This window comes from Bos taurus, chromosome 25 (genome assembly GCF_002263795.3).
Source record: "Bos taurus isolate L1 Dominette 01449 registration number 42190680 breed Hereford chromosome 25, ARS-UCD2.0, whole genome shotgun sequence".
NCBI classification, from domain to species: Eukaryota; Metazoa; Chordata; class Mammalia; order Artiodactyla; family Bovidae; genus Bos; species Bos taurus.
This window is the reverse complement of record NC_037352.1, coordinates 41,770,011-41,790,652: the sequence shown is the minus strand read 5'-3', so window position 1 is coordinate 41,790,652 and position 20,642 is coordinate 41,770,011. Positions and strand designations below refer to the sequence as shown.

Sequence of the window (20,642 nt, the reverse complement as noted above, 5' to 3'; positions counted from 1 at the left end):
TGCATCTGTACTCTCCCGTTGAGCAGAGCCCCCGAGCGGCACGGCAGGACGGTGCTTAACACTCTGCGGCACTAGAGTGCACGTGCCGACCCCGGACCCCCACCCTTTCCCCAGCCCACTCCCTCCTGGCAGCCACAGCCTGTCCTCCACGCCCGTGAGCTCCTCTCGGTTTCATAGAGATTCATTTGTGCCGTATTGTAGATTCCGCCTCTAAGTGGTATCATACAGCATTCGTCTTTGTCTGACTTACTTTGCTTGGTAGGATGACCTCTAGGTTCGTCGATGTAGCTGTCAGTGCGTTCTTTTATTCTATTTTAGGGCCAAGTAATATTCCAGCATATATATGTCCCACCATGCTCACTTTAAAATGGATTTTATATGCATCGCCCCTCAATGATTTAAAAAATTATAGATAGCTCCTTAAAAATATAAACCATACTTTTTCATTTTAAAAATACCATTTCAACATGAAAGTTAAAACACAACCCACAGAACGAGAAGAATTACTTGCAAACACTAAATCTGTTCGCAGGGTTTTGTGTCCAGAATCTAAAGCGCTTAGTGATCACATCTCCTGACTCGGTAATCAAAAGACAATCTGTTTTTAAAGTGGGCAAAGGATCTGAATGAACATTGCTCCAAAGAAGATGCACAGATGGCCAGGAAGCACATGAGCAGCGCTCAGCATCACTGATCCCCAGGGAGGTGGGGCCGACACCGCGAGGAGATGCCCGCACGCCCGAGGAGGGCTGAGGCCAGACCGAGCCGCGGAGGGGCTGCAGTCCTCGTGTGCTGCCGGCGGGCTGGGGCGCTGTGGTGGGCAGAGCCCGCCGACCCTCGGACGTCAGGCGGTCACCCCGAGGCCTGGCAGCGCCACGCCCTCCCAGAGAGCTGAGGGCACAGACCCACCATGAACCCTGCTGCTCAGAAGGCCTGGGAAAACAAGACGAGCCAGGCGTGCAGCTGGTGAGGGGCGGACAAGCTGTGGCCCCCACGCGACCGCGTGACCTCGCGGTGACGAGAAGTCAAGTGCTGACGCCCCGACGGCAGGGATGAGTCTAGAAATCAATGCTCAGCGAGAAGAGGGAGGGGGCCTGGAACCACACGGTGAAGCCACCGACACGAAGCACCCAGAGCAGACAGGCCCGCCGCGGGGAGGCAGGGCCCCTCTCTCGGCGGGCCCGGGACGGGGGCCGGCAGGGGCCCCAGTGGGTGCGGGCTCATTTGAGGATATGAAAACCTTCTCAAATTAGATCATGGCGGTGGTCACACAGCCCTGAGAATTCACGAAAGCCACCAAACCGTAGACTAGAAGGGCGAGGGGCGCAGTGTGTGAGCAGCAAAGATCAGGCTGCTCCGAGTAAAAATAACTGAGGGCAACGCAGGCCTATCTCGGTGTGCAGTAAACCCTGAAACCACAAAGGCGAGGCTGATAAACTTGATCAAAATCCGAAAGTTTCCACCGTGAAAACCACCACGAGCAAAGTCAGGACAACCTGCGAGAAACGTCTTCACTGTCTCTGAGGGCCGCGAACCCGCCTCTGTGAAACCCCGACAAAGGAAGCAGCCCACGCCAGTGACAGCAGGGGACCAGCCCAGAGCCCGGAGGTCACACCTGGTTCTGCAACGGCCCCCAAGGTGGGGAAGGAAGGGCAGGGAAGGGCCTGCGGCGTGGCCAGGAGGGGAAGCCTGGCAGAATCCTGGAAGTTACAGTCAGAGCCTTCCGACTTCCCCTCCAGGAACGGAGGCCGCCTTGCTGCCCCGGTGGCCCAGGGGTTGTCTGGGAAGGACACCCCCGCAGCGAGCCTCGGCAGGGCTCCCGCACTCCCAGAGCTGTGCACGCCCCCATGACCGGGTCCGGCCGCACGGTGGGTGTCACCGGCCTCACAAGGGGGAAGCACGCGGGCGGGGGCTCAGGCCCGGGACAGGGGTGGAGCGGAGGGCCGGGTTCCACCTGAAGTGATGGGAAAGCTCTAGAGCTGACGACGGGACAGCTCGGCTGAAGTGCACTTAAAAGAGCAGCTGTGCGGCGTGCGAGTCGTGTTTCAGTAAAGCTTCTTTAAAGCATGTGCTATAGAGAAATAAAGTTCAGGGAAAACCATGAAATGAGACGCACAGACCAGGGCCCTGTGCCCGGCTCTCCGCACCCTGGGCCTCCCGGGCCGGGCTAGCCCAGGACTCGGGGCGGGGGTCCAGCGCCCTGCAGGCCCAGCCCTGCCGGCCCCTCGAGGTCGCGACGGGAGCGGAGGAGCAGAGAGCAGAAGGGGCTGGAGCCCCTCATCCCGGACCCTGCTCGCTCCTCACCCCCAGCCCCGTGCGGCCCAGCCTCTCTGGGGCCTCCCTGCCCCTCCCTCCTCACGAGGTGCACGTGCTGCGGGCTTGTGTCAGTGCGGCCTCGCCCTCCGGTCTGGCCCTGGGGTGGGGGTGCTGCCAGCCATGCGGTGTGTCCGTGTGCACCGGGCGGCCTGGCTAGGGTACCTGCGGACTCTGAGTTGGCACGGAGGCCGGGGTGGGCCCGGGACTCTGTGGGTGGACAGCAGGTGAAGGGCTTGACTTCTGTCACCTTCTGCAACTCTGTGTAAGTTACCCATGAAACCCTGACAACAAGGGCCTATGTGGGTTCCCAGGGCACCAGGCAGGTAGGGGCCTGCCCGGGCCAGGCTGCGGGCTGGGTCTGAGGGCGCCGTGGCTGCGGGCAGGTCCCCCAGGCAGCCGGCTGGGTCTGAGGCCGCCGTGACAGTAGGCAGGCCCGCCATGGCAGTGGGCAGGCCCCCCTGGCACCCAGCTGGGTCTGAGGCCGCCGTGGCAGCGGGCAGGCCCCCCCCGGCACCCAGCTGGGTCTGAGGCCACCATGGCAGCGGGCAGGCCCCCCTCAGCACCTGGCTGGGTCTGAGGCCGCCGTGGCAACGGGCACCCCCACCCCCGGCACCCGGCCAGCCTTACCTCCACTTGCACATCCTCCCAGGTGTCCAGGCGCACGGACTTGACCTTGCTGACATGGGGGATGTTCCGGTGAATCCCAGAGCAGCTCAGACAGATGAACACCCCCAGGGTGTATGAGGCCCAGTCAGGATCTGCAAGACAAGGCCAGACGTCAGGGGTGTCTCCCCGAGACTGGGCGCTGGACCACGGCCCACAGGCCTGCACGCCCACCCTCCTTCTTGGGCTTCATTTCCTCACTGGAGCGATGGGAGGAGGATGGGACACCAAGTTCACGGGGTCTGAGGGCCCCAAGCAGGGGTCCCGGCCACCCCCACAAAGGACCAGCCCCCCGTCGTCCCAGGAACCCCCCGTCACGCTAGCTCCCCCGAGGGCCTCAGGGGAGAGACTGGAAGCCGGGAGCCGGGGCTCCGCCCCAGACTCTCAGCGCAGGTGGCACACGGAACAGACAAGCTTTAGGAGGAAGACTGCTGTGTCTCCACGAGGGACCTCAACCTGGCCTCTGCAGACTCTCCACTGGGGGCTGGCGGGCTGGGGTACAGCCAAACCCTGACCCCTAATAAGGGCCTCTGGCCACTGACAGGGCAGTGGCTGTGGGAAGAGGCTCCTGCTGCAGCTGGGGACAGGCTGGCGGGGGGAGTGCCCGGCCCAAGGACAGGGTCTGGCTCTCTGAGGCCACCAGGAGCCCCGCCCTGGCCTCCCCCTGCACATCGGCGGGTCCCAAGCAGAGCCGGCGCGGGGGCGGCCTGGACCCGAGGCCTCAGCCAGCTCGGAAGGGCTGTGAGCAGGGCCCCATCCTCCCCACACCCGCTGTCCACCCCCAGCTTCCTGGCCGCTGCCCACATCCCCCGGCTGCACCTCTGACTGCAGGGCCCACAGACATCACGTCAGTTCTCTGGGTGGAACCCCAGGGGCTTCTCCAGCCGGAGGGTGGCGCCCCGGGCATGGCCCCTGGGCCACCAGGCCCCACTCAGCTGTGCCCCCCAGGCCTCTGTGACCACCCGCTGGCCCCCAACGGGCACTGGGAGGGGGCGTCAGGGACACGTCCCACCCCACGGCTCCCACCATGACCTGGGAAGGTGCTCTGGCGGCAAGAGCCTGCCCACGGACAGGACCAGGCTTCCGAGGTCCTGGGCCCCTCGGTGCATGGGGACCCCGGGACCAGACATGGCGGGCTTGGGGAGGGAGCAGAACGCCCGGCTCCTGGCTCTGAGCCTCCCGGGAGCAGTGGGAGGGGCACTGCGTGTCAGGGAGCCCCAGACACCCTGCAGAGCCGAGGCTCCTGGACAGCAGGGCCCTGCCGGTGACTGCTCTCCATAGGCTTGTGGGACCTCAGAGAACACCTATCTGCAGAAGCGCTCCCCGCGAGCGTCACCCAGCTGCCGCCAAGGACCCAGGAAAGCGCCTGCCCAGGGCCCTGAGCAGGCTGCACCCAGCGCCCGGCCCACCCTGCACGGCCACCGTGCCCCCCACCCTTCCAGGAGCACGCCCTCTGTGCCAAAGCACGGCCCCTGCAGGAAATGAGGAAGCTGTGATGGAGGCCAGCAGGCCCGCGGGCGAGGCGCACCGGGGCCCTCGTGGGGAGCCCACGTCCTCTGAGAAGGAACCCTCGTGCACCGGGACGGGGACGAGGTGGGGGCCTGGGCACAGGGCAGGGCGAGGGCCACAGCTCCCTCCTGGGCACCCGCCCTGGCCTCCCTCTGGGACCCGGCCCAGCAGAACTCACGGCCCTGCAGCTCCATCACACCCGCCCCAGAGCCTTTCGGGGTGACGGTGGCCACTTCTTCCACACGCAAAAGGGCTCCCTTTACCCTCTGACTATCACACCCAAGAAAGGTGTTGCTTGTGCGTCGACAGCCCCAGCCCCGTCCCAGCAGAGAAGCAGGAAGGTCGGGCCTGAAGGGCCGGCGGCTCCTGCGTCCTCCCGGATGGGCATCCAGTGGCCGGGCCTGGAGGAGCACCCGCAGGCGCGTTCCAGCCTCCCCCAGACTCTCACACCCGTTCGGGATGCAGAGCCAGTCGCTGGGATCCTGGGGTCCGCAGCCTCCTCACCCTCACTGGCCACGACTGGCCACGTTGCCAGGCTGCAGCCCCGCAGTCAAACCAGCTACAGAGGACGAGGGAACAAAGCCCAGGGAGCTGTAAGCAGGGCCTGAGGTCACACAGCAGTGGGCAGCTGGCCCAGGTCTCCCAGAAACACCTTCCTGGTTCAGAGCGGGCGGGTGCCGGGAGGCTACACTAGCTGGCGTCCACAGGGGCCCCTGCCCAGCGGCCAGGCTGCGAGGAAGCCTGTCCTCATCTCGGGAGCAGACGGCTCCTGCCTCCTCCTGCCTGGGCAGCACCGGGGCAGGGAGATGGTTTCGAGTAAGTTGGAGGCAGGGGCGTCTCGGCCGGCAGCCTCCACACTGCAGCCTGTGGAGCACACAGTCTGCCTGCGGGAGTGCCCCTCCGTGTGCCCCCACTTCTGGGCGAAGAGGCACCGGCCACCCCTGCCCTGGGGCCCGCAGCACGGGCACTCAAGTCAGCCGCTGGCCGGGTGCATACCTGTCTGCCCTCTGCCCTGCAAAAGGCTTCAAATCCTCCAGGCAGCAGCAGGGCGTCCCTGGAGGGCCCGGGAAGGCGCTCCAATCAAGTGATTTAAAGAAGGGTTCAGACCTGGGGGGAGCATTCTGGGGGTGACTGAACAGCAGTCTAAGGCCTCAGGGGTCAGAAGAGTGACTGCCCCAGCCCTCCAAAGCCACAAGAACAGGAAGTGGGGCTGACGGGTGTGAGGCTATTCAGGGGAGCCGGCACCCTGCAGCCCCTCTGGGGATAACTGATGACCACTTCCGGTCCGTCTGGGCGTCTGTGCTTCAGCAGATCAGCAAGTCACTCGCCCTGCCCTTCCCTCCTCCTGGAAGCAGCTTCTCAGCACAGTCTCCTGGGGGGGCTCGATGCCCACCCTGCGGCCAAAAGCCCCAGGCGGGGGGCAGGGGCGGTTGGGGGAGGGGAGACCTTTGGCTCCCGGGGGCCATTTGTGCCCCCAGGGCCCCAGGTGGAGGGCACGGAGCAGGACAGCCAGTCAGGCGTCCCTACGCCAGCACCAGGAGAGGCGCGGGAGCTAGGGTGTGCGCGTCTGCGAGAGCCTCACCCTGAGCCCAGGGCCCCAGGGCGGAGGGCGCGGGGCGGGAGAGGGCCCCACGCTGGGCCCGGCTTTACTCTGGGGGGCACGCCCCGGCCCTGCCCCTCTGTGCACCCAGAACGTGGGGACCCCCTTCCCAACGGCCTGGACTCAGCCGCCAGGACCTGTGTCCCCAGCAGAGGCCGTGGGTCAGCAGCTCTGGCCAAGGGCACAGCCAGCGTTGGCGGAGCGCAGGGCCCCGTGGCAGAGGGGTCAGGGCTGCCCCACACTTCTCCGGGCTCCTGCACGAGGGTGACCAGACCCGTGGGCCAGGCAGACTCTGCCCCAGGCCGCCAGCTCTGCACCCGCCTCTCCTGCCCCCCAGCTGCCTCACCTGCCCTGCCTTCTCCTAGGACACTCCGCGTGACTCAGCTTCCTGGCTCTTCCAGGGCAGGTGAGACATGTCCTGGGGCTGAGGCGGGAGGAGCAGGTGTGCCCCTTGCTGAGCCCACTGGGGGGCCCGGCAAGGCTGCGGGCTGCAGCGGGGAGGGCTGAGCTCTGGGCAGAGGCCCAAGGGGCACCAAGGCGGGGGATGGGCGCTGGCCTCGGGGCCCAGTGCCCACGCCCATCGCAGGCGCCCCCTGCTGAGCTGCCCCCCACGCATCCAGCACCACTGGGGTGTCCACCCTCACCTCCCACTGGAGCCCGAGCTCTGGGGGGTGGTGCTCCATCACTAAAGATGGCGCTGCACACAGCAGGCACTCAGTGCCTGTCTGTGGCCACACGTTCTCTCCTCCCTCCCAGTCCCCGGAGAGGCAAGCGCCCGGGCCTGGCATGGCCTCCCCGCCGGGCCCCACTGCCTTCTCTCTCGGATCGCTCCCAGCAGCGGCCAGACCCAGTGGTCAGAGCCCCTCTCGAGCCCGAGGGCCTCCTCGCCTCCCAGAAGCACCTCCACGTGCCCTCTGAGACCCTGGCCTCCCTGGCGCCGAGCCCAGCCCTCCTGGACCAGGCACCGCCGCGGGTCCCCTGCCCACAGTCCCCCGCAGGCTACGCACACCCCACCAGGGGCCCTCCAGCTTCTCATCTGGCCTCTTGGCTCTAAGATCTGAGCTCAACGCAGGCGGTGGTCACGCAACCAGGGAACGTTCTAAAGGCCGTGAATTCTCTTTCCATGGTCAGCTCTGCCTCACGTGAGTGTCGCCGCAGCAAAGGTGAAGGAGAGCGAACAGGGAAGCAGCTTCGGCCGTTCTGCCGCCCCGCCCTGCCCTCTCTGCTCCAGAACCTCCATGAGTGCCGGGCGTCTCCAGTCCAGTCTGCTGCCAGCACGCCCAGCGCCCGCTCGCCGCCCGCGTCCCCAGCGCACGGACGGCTCCCTCTCTTCCCGCAGCCCCTCCCGGCCCTTCTGCCCACACCCGAGCTGCCGGCACACCCAGCTCCTCAGGCTTCCCAGCGTCTCCAGGCTTTGACGGCCCCTCCCCACCACTCACTCCGCAGTGGCCTGCCTCCACCAGCTTCCCCGGCCAGGACCCTCCGCGCCTGCCACCCCGCCCCGCGGAGGCCCTCCTGTACCGCGGGCACCTCCGAGACCACGTGCTGGCGCTGGACACACGGCCTCTCCGCTTCCCCCGGCAACAAGCGAGGCTCGCGGGGCCCGGCGGGTTCCTGCTTCCAGAGGAGCTGCGCCCCCGTGACCAAGGGACTCTGGCAGCCACGGTACCACCTGTCCGCAGGTCACACCGCAGCAACAGCCTCCCCCAGTGAGCGCCCCAGGCCCAGCTGCACCCACACGCTCCCGTCACTGAGGCCGCTCACCCCCACCTGGGGGCCCTGTGCTGACCACCGCCTGGCCAAGGCTCCACGGCCCCCCATTGCCCAATGCCGCCCACTCTCACCAAGGCCTGTGCCAGGGGGCCCACGGGCAGGGAAAGCCCAGCCCCAAAAGGCACGCTGGTTATCCTGGGGCCGCACACAGGCGGGGGCATCTGGCCCTCCATCAGAGCTGCCCCTCCACGACTGAAGTGCCTCCACCGCTGCCTCCTCTGGGGATCCTGGTCACAGCGGGGGGGGCCCTGCTCCCTCCACAGGGCAGCTCCCACCGTCCCGGGCCCCACCAACTGGTGACCCCGAGTTGCCCCTCCATAACAGAGGGGCCCCCTTCCCCGTGGCCCCTCGAATGCTCTGCTGGCTGGGTCCCCATGAGGCATGCCCAGGGCTCACAGTGTCCTCCAGCTCCCCTCCCCCGGGCCCCCCAACACGGCTCAGGCCGCTTCCCACTGAACCCACCCCAGGCCGGCCCTTAGCTGAGGTGACCCCAAGCTCCCCCGCTGTCCCCAGAGCCGCCGCCCGCTCCCGGCAGCAGCCTCGACATGGCCTCCAACAGTCCGAAAGCTCATCCTCCACATCCCAGTGGCCGGCATCTTCCCTGACCTCCAGGAAGGAGGGGCCGCCGCACCCGCGGCCGATCTGGCCTCTGCACAGGGCCACCTGCCCACCTACCACCCCCATGAGAGCGCAGAGCTCAAGCGAGGCGCAGGGCAAGGCACCCCAACACTCACACACGGGCAGGGCAGCGCCAGCTGTGGGGCGGATCCAAGGTCAGCCGCAGCCAGCCCCTGGCTCTGGGTGGGGCTGCCGTGGGCCAGGCGAGGCTGGCACCCTGCTGGCCACCTCCAGGCCTACACGCTGTCCTGGACAGCCGTCGTGGAGGGCCCATCCTGGACAAGATTCTAGGAAGCTGGTGGGGCAGGGAGCACCCGGAGTCTCTCCACCTGGAGAACCATGGTGCTGGCAGATTCGGACGACAGAACTGGTCCTGCACTCCAGAGCCTGCGGAAGCCTCACAGCTTCAAGGAGCGGTCTGCACATCAATGGCATCGGCTCCACTCAGCTTCAGCTCTGAGCACAGCAGTGGCTACCCACCCCAGAGTCTCCATGTTATTAGATTCAAAGGGCTGGTGTTCCACAAAACACACGAGACGCACAAAGAAACCAGAGTGGGAACTGCAGCAGCATGCTCAGCAGAGCGCTGGGAGCTCAGGCCAGAGGCATCAGGCAAGAAAAAGAAGTGAGAGTCATCCAAGCTGGAAAGGAAGAAGTGAAAGTGGAGCCACCTCATTCGCCAACGGAGTGGCCTTATACAAAGGGAGATAGACAGACCCCACTGAAAAGCCACAAAGACTAGGAAATGAGTTAAGCAAAGGATTCAAAGTTCACACGCAAGAAATCAACTGAATGTACACACACATTTGTACATATACACACACACGCTATATATATATACACATATAACAACTTTAAAAGGAAACTACAAAAGTAATGCCATTTACATTTGCATCAAAATGAATAAAGTACTTAAGAATTTTCTTAACCAAGGAGGAGAAAGACTTGTACGACGTAACAGTCCTGAAAGAATTTAAAGAAGAAATAAAAGGAAACACATCATATGTCCGTGGATTGGAAACTTCATGTTGTTAAAATGCCAACATTACCCAAAACGATCTAAAAAGTCAATGCGATATTTATCAAAATTCCAAAAATATTTTTTTTGCAGAAATAGAAAAACCCATCCTAAAATTCATATGCAATCTGAAGGGACCTCCAAAGCTACAGTAATCAAATCATAATCAAAACATATTGGCATAAAAATAGGCAGAGACCAACAGAATAGAGAGCCCAGAAATAAGCCCTCACATATACGGTCAAATCATTTTTTGACAAAGGTGCCAAGATCAATGGGAAAAACTGTCTGTCCAAGAAACAGTGCTGGAACGTCGGCTATCCCGTGCAGATTAGACCCGGACCCTGACGCACACCACACGCGAAAATCAACTCAAAACCCATCAGGGACCTAAATGTGAGGCCGGAATAACAAAGCTCTGAGAAGAAAACACGGGAGGCCACCTTCATGACACTGGGTTTGAAAATGCTTTCTTGGATATGACACCGAAGGACAAACGCAAGAAAAGAAAAAAATAAGCAAACTGGATTTCATGAAAATTAGAAAAGCTTTTTTCTGGTCATCCATACGGCTTTGTGGAATCCTAGTTCCCTGACTAGGGCCTGGACCCTGGCCTCAGCAGTGAGAGCGCTCAGTCCTAACCACTGGCCTGCCATGGAATTCCCTCACGAAAATATTTTAAATTTTGTGCATCAAAATATACTATCTACCAAGTAAAAAGCCAAACCACAGAAACACAGAAAATATTTGCAAATAATATATCTGATAAGGGATTAATGTCCAGAATATATAGAGAACTCCCCAAACTCAACAACAACGAAAAAACAACAATCCAATTTCTAAGTGGGCAAAGGATTTAAAAAGACATTTCTCCAAAGAAGATATATAAATGGCCAGGCAGCACATGAAAAGATCCTCAGCATGATGCATGATTAAGAACATGCAAATCAGGACCACAGTGAGACAGCACCTCACACCCAGGAGGGTGACTGCTGCCCCCAAACCAAAACGAGAGACGGCGGGGACGGGGAGAGACTCAAACCCACGTGCGCGGCTGGTGGGCACAGAAAGCGGCACAGCCACTCTGGAAAGCGGCACGAGATTACTCAAAAGAGGGAGAGAAGAACGAACCACGTGACCCAGCAAGGCCACTTCTGAGTGAATCCAGAAGAACCGAAAGCAGACTCCCGAGACGTCTGCTCACCCACGTTGACCACAGCTTTGTCCACAACAGCCGGAACGCGGGAACAGCCTAAGTGTCCATCAAGAGAAGAACGCACAAGCAAATGTCCATCCGTACAATGGAGTATGATTTGACCTTAAGAGGGAAGGAGATGGAAATCTAAAGAAAGTGCTTAGGAAAAAATACTCAGGAAAAAAAGACTTTGAGACAAACACTGCAGTAAGAGACAAAGAAGGGCGTCACATAAAGAGGTCAACCCGACAAGACGATGCAAATATTTACAAATATTTAGGCCCCCAAAGGAGATGGCTGGATGGCATCACCGACTCGATGGACATGAGTCTGAGCAAGCTCTGGGAGCTGGTGATGGGCAGGGAGGCCTGGCGTGCTGCAGTCCATGGGGTCGCACAGAGTCGGACACGACTGAGCAACCGAACTGAACTGAGGTACCCAACGTAGCAACACCCAAAAATGTAAAGCAAATGTTAACAGACATAAAGGGCAAAAAAGACAGCAACACAGTAAGAGGGGGGACGTTAAACCCCATGTTCACCAGTGGTTAGATTATCCAGACAGAAAACCAGTCAGGAAACTCCGGCTTTGGCCAACACCTGAGGCTGTGGACACACGTAGGAAGTTCCGTCCAGAAGCCACACGGAGCACGTCCTCCCGGTGCACACGGGCATTCCCCAGGGTCAGCCGCACGTTAGGCCAGAAAACAAGGCCAATCTGAGAAGGCTGAGATCGCGTCCAGCGTCTTTTCTAACCACAGTGACATGAGACTAGAAATCAAGAAATTGGACGACTTGGAAGAAACTGATTATTTCCTAGAAACATGCAGCCTGCCAAGACTGAATCATGAAGAAACAGGAAATCTGAACAGGCCAATAACTAGTGAGGATACTGAGCTCATAATCAAAAACCTCCCAACAACCCAAAGTGCAAGACAGACAGCCTCACTGGTGAATTCTTCCAAACACTGAAAAAATAACTAATACCAGTCCTTCTCAAACTCCTCCAGAACAGGAGGGAACACTTTGAAACTCACTGTACAAGGCAAGCATTACCCTGATACCAAAATCACGTAAGGATACCTGGTTTTCTGTACAAAGATACACAAAAAGGAAATCACAGGCCAATATCCCTGATACAAAATCCTCAACAACTGTTATCAAACTAAATTCAACAATGCATTAGAAAGATCATATACCATCATCAGTTGAGATTTATTCTAGGGATGCAAGTTCAGTTCAGTCACTCAGCCGTGTCTGACTTTTTGTGACCTCATGGACTGCAACACGCCAGGCTTCCCTGTCCATCACCAACTCCCAGAGCTTGCTAAAACTCATGTCCATCGCATAGGTGATGCCATCCAACCATCTCATCCTCTGTCATCCCCTTCTCCTCCTGCCTTCAACCTTTCCCAGCATCAGGGTCTTTTCCAGTGAGTCAGCTCTTCGCATCAGGTGGCCAAAGCATTGAAGTTTCAGCTTCAGCATCAGTCCTTCCAATGAATATCCAGGACTGATGTCCTTTAGGATGGACTGGTTGGATCTCCTTGCAGTCCAAGGGACTCTCAAGAGTCTTCTCCAACACCACAGTTCAAAAGCATCAGTTCTTCAGTGCTCAGCTTTCTTTATGGTCCAGCTCTCACAAGGGATGCAAAGACGGTTCAATACTCCCAAACCAATCAACGGTGGGTCAGTCGCTGAGTCGCGTCTGACTTTGAGACCCCATGGACTGTAGCCCACCAGGCTCGTGTGTCCATGGGGTTTTCCAGTCAAGAATACTGGAGTTGGTAGCCATTTCATCCTCCGGGGATCTTCCTCACCCAGGGATCAAACACGAGTCTCCTCTGTGTCCTGCACTGCAGGCAGATTCTTTACCAACTGAGCCACCAGGGAAGCAAAAGAATCAATGTGATACACCAAATGAATAAAAATCATGATCATCTCAACAGGTGTAGAAAATGCATTTGACAAGATTCAATATCCATTTATGATAAAAGCTCTCAACAAAGTGAGTACAGAGGGTGTGCACGCCAACATAGCAAAGGCCGTGACGAGCCTCCGCTGACGTCATAGCCAACAGCGAAGGCTGAGAGCTTGTCCTCTACGACCAGGGACGAGGCGAGGGTGCCCAGTCTTGCCACTGTTTTCCAACAAAGTACTGGCACCCTTAGCCAGTGCAAACAGGCGAGAAAAATAAATAAATGGTACCCAAACAAGAAAGGAAGAAGTCAAACTGTTGTTGTTTGCAGATGACAATACATAAGACGTGGAAGACTAAGACTCCATGGAGAGACTGCTAGAACTATCACATGAGTTCAGAAAAGTTGCAGGATACAAATCGATATACAACAATTCGCTGTGTTTCTTTATACTAAAACAACAACAACAACACACACAATTAGAGGCTTCCCCGGTGGCTCAGCGGTACAGACTCCACCTGCCAACACAGGGAAACAAGTGCGAGCCGTGACCCGAGAGACCCTGCGCGCCACGCAAGGACCAGCCTGCGCCACAGCCCCTGGGCCGGGAAGACCCCGCGCGCCATGCAGGGACCAGCCTGTGCCACAGCCCCTGAGCCGGGAAGACCCCGCGTGCCATGCAGGGACCAGCCTGTGCCACAGCCCCTGAGCCGGGAAGACCCCGCGTGCCATGCAGGGACCAGCCTGTGCCACAGCCCCTGAGCCGGGAAGACCCCGCGTGCCATGCAGGGACCAGCCTGTGCCACAGCCCCTGAGCCTGTGCTCTAGAGCCCAGGAGCCGCCGCCGCTGAGGCCCAAGTGCCCCGGAGCCTGCTCTGCAGCAAGAGAAACCGGTGCAACGAGAAGCCCACACTCAGCCACTGGACACAGAGCCCGCTCGCCACAACTAGAGAAAAGCCCAGGCGGCAACAAGCACCCAGCACAGCCAAAAACAAAGCAAGTAAGAACATCAGAGAGAGAAAGTAAGATAACAGCACGTTTACAACTGTATCAAAGAGAGTAAAACACCTAGGGACAGATTTAGGCAAGGAGGCGAAAGCCATGCACACTGAGAGCTGCAAGACACTGACGCCAGACAGGAGCCACCGGCGGATGGAGCCACCGGCGGATGGAGCCACCGGCGGATGGAGCCACCGGCGGATGGAGCCACCGGCGGATGGAGCCACCGGCGGATGGAGACGCGCCGCGCTCAGCACGGGGAGGACTGACGTTATGAGAACGTCCACACTCCCCAAAGCCATCCACAGTGTCAGAGGAGGTATCTACAGAAACCCCTGTCAAAACTCCAATGGCACCACAAAACAAACCATCCTAACATGTTTATGAACCTCGAAGTCCAAACAGCCAAAGCACACTTGAGAAAGAGGAACAAAGCTGGAGGCATCACAGTTCCTGATTTCAACTATTACAAAGCTATCGTAATCAAGAGAGTAGCAAAAAAGTATAGTATTAGCATAAAAACAGACATACACATCAATGGAACAGAACAGAGAGCTTAGAAATCAGCCCACATCTATGTGGTCAATTAATTTACAACAAAGGAACCAAGACTGTACAAAGGAAATCAGAGGTGTTTTCAGTAAACCGGAAAACTGGACATCCACGTGCAAAAGAATGAACGGGGACCACTGTCTTACAAAATCAACTCAGAATGGACTGAAGACGTGAGTGCAAGGCCTGGAGCCACAGGGCTCCTAGAGGAGCGCAGGCAGCGAGCTCCCTGACGCCAGTCCTGGCGATGAGTCTGGGGTCTGACACCGAAAGCAAAGGCAGAAAAGCAAAAATAAACAAGTGGGGCTAAAGGCTCCTGCAGGGCAAGACCGTCAACAGAATCAAGAGGCAATCTGTGGGAGAAAATATTTGTAAATCATGTACCTAACAATGGGTCTAAATACATCCAAAAATACACAAAGAACTCATGTGATAGCAAGCCAACAACAAAAGACTCAACACTTCAATTAAAAAGTGGGCAAAGCCTCTGAGGAGACGCTGTTCCAAAGATGTGCAGATGCCATGGTGTGTGGAGACGCTCACAGCACTAAGCACCAGGGAAGCGCAGGTGAACTCCACAGCGAGGTGTCAGCTCACACCTGTGAGAAGAGCCATCAAGAAAAAGACGGGAAATAACAAGCCTGCGAAGACGAGGATGCAAGGCGGCAGTGGGTGTAAGGGCACATCTGGGCGGCACCACAGGCAGAAAGCCGGAGAAGGCGATGGCACCCCACTCCAGTGTTCTCGCCTGGAGAATCCCAGGGATGGGGGAGCCTGGTGGGCTGCCATCTATGGGGTCGCACGGAGTCGGACACGACTGAAGTGACTTGGCAGCAGTAGCAGCAGCAGCAGGCAGAAAGCAGGGCGGAGGCTCCTCAGAAAGTTAGACATAGGGCTTCCTTACAATCTAGTAACTTCATCTCTAGATATTTTACTGAGGGAAATGAAAATGCATTCATAAAGATATCTGCATCCCCATGTTTACTACAGCACCATCTACCACAGTGAAGATATGGATGACTGGATAGAGACGTGCCACACGTGGATACTACTCAGCCGTCAAAAAGGAGACCTTGCCACTCGTGACCACGTGGATGGATCCTGAGGGCATTATGCTGAGTAAAATAAGCCAGACAGAGAAAGACAAATGTTGTATTAACATGCGCAACCTAAAAAGCAAAACCCCAAGCCCCACACTCACAGAGAGAGAGAACAGGTTGTCAGAGGTGGGGCTGCGTGAAGAGGGGTCAGAAAGCACCAGCTTCCAGTTACAGTCAACGAGGCCTGCGGACACCTGCAAGCTGCTGAGAGAGCAGATCTTAAAAGTCCTCGTCACGAGGAAGAGACCCTGCATGAGGGGTGCTAACTAGACTTCCTGTGGCGCCCATTTCCCGGCATGCACGAGCACCGCACCGCTGTGCTTATACCTGAGACTAATGTGACGTCGCAGCCAGTGACGTGTCAACTGTTTAAAGGAGGCGGGAAACCGTGCCTCCAGACACAACAGGGTGAGCGCTGAGGATGCTGTGTTCAGTGAAATACACCAGACGCAGGAGGACGGATCCTGTGTGATCCTACTCATCTGGGTCGAGTCCACAGACAGCAAGGGAAGGCTGTGGGCTGGGGAGAGGAGGGAGGCAGTGTTTACCTGGACAGGTCTCTGTTCTGCAAGATGCAAAGAGCTCGCAAGACGCACTGAGAGACGGACGGTGGTGACGGCTGCCCCACAACGCGCATGCACTTAACGCCGCTGAGCGGCGACTGCACAGAGTGGAAAGCGTGGCTTTTATGTGTATTTCACCACGATGAAAAAAATAGCGACCTAAAGCCCAAGCGGGCTGCGCCTCCAGGGAGCAGGGACCATCTGCCCAGCCCACTTCTCAGCAGCCCCCTGCCCGCCATGCTCTCAGGGGACCCTCTCCCAAATTAAGCCACATTGCAGAGCCCCTCCCAGCCTGGGCGCTCCTGCCCCGCTTCACAGCAACGTCTGAAAAGTCACCTCTGCCTTGAAGCCCCCTGGGGCGGAGCACGGACTTCCTGTTCTGAGGTCTGGCAGGCAGACACCCCAGTCCCGGCTGAGCAGTGAGGCCCGGCCCCCAGCCCCGGGCCCCTAGCAGGAGGGTCTCCACGTCGCACCGCACTCCCAGAAAGCGCTCCTTGACAAGCCCAGACCTCACCAGTCAAAACTGGTTTCACCTGGTGGTCCAGGTGACAGGCATCAAAGCCCCACAGGAGGACCACCCACACCTCAGCCCAGGGAACGCGTGGAGGCCTCGCCCTTCCTGCCTATGGGAGGCCAGGCAGTCACCTGGCAGGTGACCAACGAGGCGGGTGACCCGGAGGAAAGAAGTGCAGCACCCCCTGCCTCTGGGACGGAGGCCCCCCACGCAGGCCTGCAGTGAGAAGCGCCTCCAGGAGCCTCAGACCAGGCCCTGTGTTCAAGGGCAGCGGCGCCCACTCTGGGGCAGACAACTGGAGGGTCTGGGGGCTGCAACCACCCCCAGATGGCCTCCCTGCCAGCAGCCCTCGCGTGGCGACCTGCCCAAATCTATCCCCACAGCCTGGCGGTTGGGGGGCCAAGGCCCTGGGGACCCCCAGCCCCGAGGCGCCGCTCTGGGTGGGCTGCGGCGGAGACAAGCAGGAGCACCAGCCACTCCAGGGCGCTGTCCTCCTCTGGGCCCCCTTCAAAGCCAGGAAGGGCTCCAGTCGGCCAGCTGGCCGCAGTGGGGACAGGAGGCCACAGCAGCCCCCCAGGGCGGCCCCAACCATGGACAGAGCCGTGGGGCTGCAGCAGAGACACGGCAGGCGTGACACAGGCCAGGGGGCCGGGCACCTGGACAGCAGTCCCCCCTGAGGCCCACACCACTGAGTCAGCTCCAGGGTCTCCAGGCCCTGGTGTCCCCAGCTGTAAAACCGGGGCCCACGTCCTGGCTGCTCCTCAGGCTGCCGAACAGACGAGGTGAGGATCTGAGGTCCTGGATCGAGTCTGAAGGGCAGAGGTGTGGCCCAACGCTGGGCACCGGCCCTCCCGAGTGCCTATGCCCGCGGGGCGGGGGCAGAGTGCCCCTGGCCGAGTGGGTGGGCGGGCGCAGCGGCTGTAAGACCACTATGCAAAGGAGGCCCCTTCTCCCTCCTGCCAGGGAGGCTCGATGTCCCAAGAATCTCCTCTGGGCAGGCTGGCCCCATGGGCCGGCCCCTCAGACCAGGCCTGGAAGGAGACGGTGCGGGCTGCCTTCCTCCCCAGACCACTCCCTGGCATGGCTCACGCTCCTGACAAGTGGAAACACAGACCCAGGAGAGAGAGGTGGGGTGGCCAGGAGGGCAGCAGCAGCAGGCAGTGGCTATGCAGCCTCAGCGCACAGCCGCAGGCCCTGGGCAGCTGGCTCGGAGGGAGGCCGTGGGGAAGGCCCTCAGCCCGCCTGCCTCCAGAGAAGCCTGCCACTGCTTCCCCTCGGGGCCGCTCCAGCCCAGCACGGCCTCTCCCAGCAGATTCCCGGCACCTGGAGGGGGCAGGAGGGAGGAGACCCCTCCCAGCCCACTGGGCGAGCAGTGGCCAAGAGCCGGGCAGTGGGTCCTGTTTGGCCGATGTCCAGAGTCCGTGTCCCCACCTCCCTCTCTGGAGGATCAGCCACTCCACGCTGTTGGGCTTGCTCTGAGGGACGCCGGTGGGTCCTGTTTGGCCGATGTCCAGAGTCCCCACCTTCCCTCTCTAGGGGCTCAGCCACTACACGCTGTTCAGTTTGCTCTGAGGGGCTCAGGCTAGGCGCCCCAGGGAGCACCCAGTGTCTCCCTGCAGGCCGGGGGCCGCCCTGGCTGTTCCTGCCCCACCCCCACTGCAGCCACGACCAGCCAGGGGCGACCAGCTCACTAGCAGGGTCCCCGGGGCCTGAGAGCAAAGCCTTTTCTCTTCCTGCCAATCCCTGAACACTAGCCCCAGGGTTCCGGCGACGAGGAAATCACCCCAGAGCAGGCACCACCCAGGAGCGAAGTCCAGGTGATGCCCGCTGGGAGACGGCACCTGCCCAGGGCCCCACCTGAACTGGCCACCTGCCAGGGCAGCGAGGTTTGTGGGGGAGGGGGCCCCGCGACCCCTTTCCCAGCGGGTCCACGTGGCCGTGGCAGGTGCTTCCTCCCCCGCTCCCAGCGCAGGGCCGGAGGGCGGCTGCAGACAGGGGCCATGACGTCACCGCAGGTGGGGGCGCCAGCGGACCCTCCATCCCCGCGGAGGAGCCTCGGCCCCGCTCACCCATCCCCTCCCTGCCGCCCGTCTCCCGGCGCGATTTCCTCTTTCTTTGCGGAGCCCCAGGTTTCGCAAGGCGGCGGCTGCCGGCGGGTGACAAGACACGCAGCCTGGGGGAGGGGAGGCGGCGACAGAGCCGGGGGCCGGGGGCTGGCGGGATCCGGGCCCGCGCCCCACCCGAGCGGGAGCCAGGCTCCGCGGCCCGCGCCCCCCAGCCCTGCGGGCGCCGCAACACCCCTCCCTGGCCCGGGGCTGGCATCCAGGCCGGCACCCGGCCCCGGCCGCAGCCGCCCCGGCCCGCACCCACGCGGGCCCACAGCACCCCGGCGCGCCCAGCCGGCCCGCACCTACCCGGGGCGCCGCAGTCGGCGCAGCGCGCGTTCCCCGGCCGCTGCAGCAGCTCGAGCACGGCCTTCCGCCGCTCCTTGGCCATGGCCGCGACGCCGGGTGGGGAGCGCCCGCTCCGCCGCACTAGGGCCCCACGCAGGCCGCCCGCTGCCGCCGCCCCTGCGCCATCCTGGGCGGCTCAGCCCGCGCGCCGGTTCCGCATTCCTGCCGCCCGCCCGGCCCCGCCGCCGCCGCCGCTCTCCTCGCCGCCGCGGCCGCCGAGCGTGTGCCGGCGCGGGGCCCGGGGCGCACGGCGCGCTCTGGCCGGCGCGGCCCGCGGGCGGCCCCCAGCGGCGCGGGCGGAAGGGCGGGCGAACGGCCTCCTCCCGCGCCGGCCCGACGCCCCAGCCCGCGCTCCCGGGACCCGCCCAGGGACCCGCAGGGGCGGTCTGCGGGCCGCCGCCCACCCTATCCCCGTGCAGCGGGCGCACCTGCCCGGGCAAGACGCCAGCAGCCACGGTGGGAGTGGGACCATTCCTGGTTAATCGCCCTGACAGCGCCTGGACACCTACTGTGCCCCCAGGGGCAGCGGGCCAGGCCCATCGGGCAAGCAGGGAATGCTTGCTGGAAGGGGTGCGTGCGCGGCCTTGAGGACCACCTCCCTGTCCTCAGAGGAGAGGCCGGCCGGTGACAAGCCCCAGTGCGGTGGGCGCTCAGGCCACAGAAGGGCCCCGCTCTGCACCCAGCGGGGACAGGCGGGGCGGGGTGTGGGGTAGAAGGGTGCTCTGGATAAAGCCTTCTGAGTCAGGAAGCCAGCACCCAGATGCCAGGACAGCGTGGGGGAGGGGAGGGGACGGGTCCCTGTTTGTTCAGATTCTTTCCGTTTTCTTCTTAAATTATGAATGCAGCAATGCAGCTGGTTAGAAACAAACAGCAAACACCACAGCCTCCCCACCACCCCCGACCCCAGCGACTGAGCCAACCATTGTCAACAACTGCCAGCATTCTCCCAGAACGGTCCTCGGCCGGTCAGTCCGCGGGGAGGCCGGCGCTGCGGGTGCGTTCCACCTGCCAGGGTCTCAGCTGGATGCTGTGCTGGAGTCCCGGGGGCCCCACAACCAGGAGAGCACCTCCAGGACAAGGGGAAGGGCCGCTGGCCGGGGGCGGACCTGCCACCTCGCCCCCCACGGAGGCGGCGTGGGCACTGCCCACCGAGGCCTGCTCTGGCCACCTCTGGGGCACAATGCTTCCAGAGCCCTGAGGGTCTCCCGGGCAGGACACGGGAGCCCACTTGGGCGCGAGTCTCTAAACCACAGGTCCCGCATCACCGTGTGCTTGGACTGGCCCCTGTCTCCCCCATCAGATGGCGCCCTTCCAGGAGGGACGGCTGGTGTCCTCATCTCGGGGTCCCCATGCCAGGGTCAGTATCTGCCACAGAGCAGAGTGAGGGACGGCGCTTCATGAAGACAAACTGGCCTCAGTCACAATAGCAACTTCCTCACTGACTGGGGCTCAGATGGTAAAGCGTCCGCCTGCAGCGCAGGAGACCCCAGTTCAATCCCTGGGTTGGGAAGACCTCCTGGAAAAGGGAACAGCAACCCACTCCAGTATTCTGGCCTGGAGAATCCCTTGGACAGAGGAGCCTGGTGGGCTACAGTTGGTGTGGTCACAGAGTCGGACACGACTGAGTGACTTTCACTGACACTTACCGTACATCAGCTGCTGCTGCTAAGTCGCTTCAGTCGTGTCCGACTCTGTGCGACCCCACAGACGGCAGCCCACCAGGCTCCCCTGTCCCTGGGATTCTCCAGGCAAGAACACTGGAGTGGGTTGCCATTTCCTTCTCCAATGAATGAAAGTGAAAAGTGAAAGGGAAGTCGCTCAGTCACGTCAGACTCTTAGCGACCCCATGGA

The 20,642-nt window shown here is 61.1% G+C and overlaps 1 protein-coding gene across 5 annotated transcripts in view; it reads right to left on the bottom strand.

Moving 5' to 3' along the window:
• The window catches only part of ADAP1 (ArfGAP with dual PH domains 1), a 35,232-nt gene extending 15,718 nt beyond the window's left edge, over nt 1-19,514 (bottom strand). For 2 of the 5 annotated variants that reach the window (XM_059881155.1, XM_059881156.1), the window contains exons 1-2: nt 18,196-18,217; nt 2,944-3,074 (exon numbers count right to left, since the gene is read on the bottom strand). Coding sequence is in view for 3 of the 5 variants with exons in the window: in XM_005225013.5 (XP_005225070.1) it covers nt 2,944-3,074; nt 19,220-19,331 (243 nt within the window). In the remaining 2 variants the exon portion in view is untranslated. Of the gene's footprint in view, nt 1-2,943; nt 3,075-18,195; nt 18,218-18,752; nt 19,017-19,219 lie in introns of those variants that run through there. The other 3 variants (XM_005225013.5, XM_005225014.5, NM_174513.2) reach the window with 3 other exon arrangements.
• Nucleotides 19,515-20,642: the final 1,128 nt, after the last annotated feature.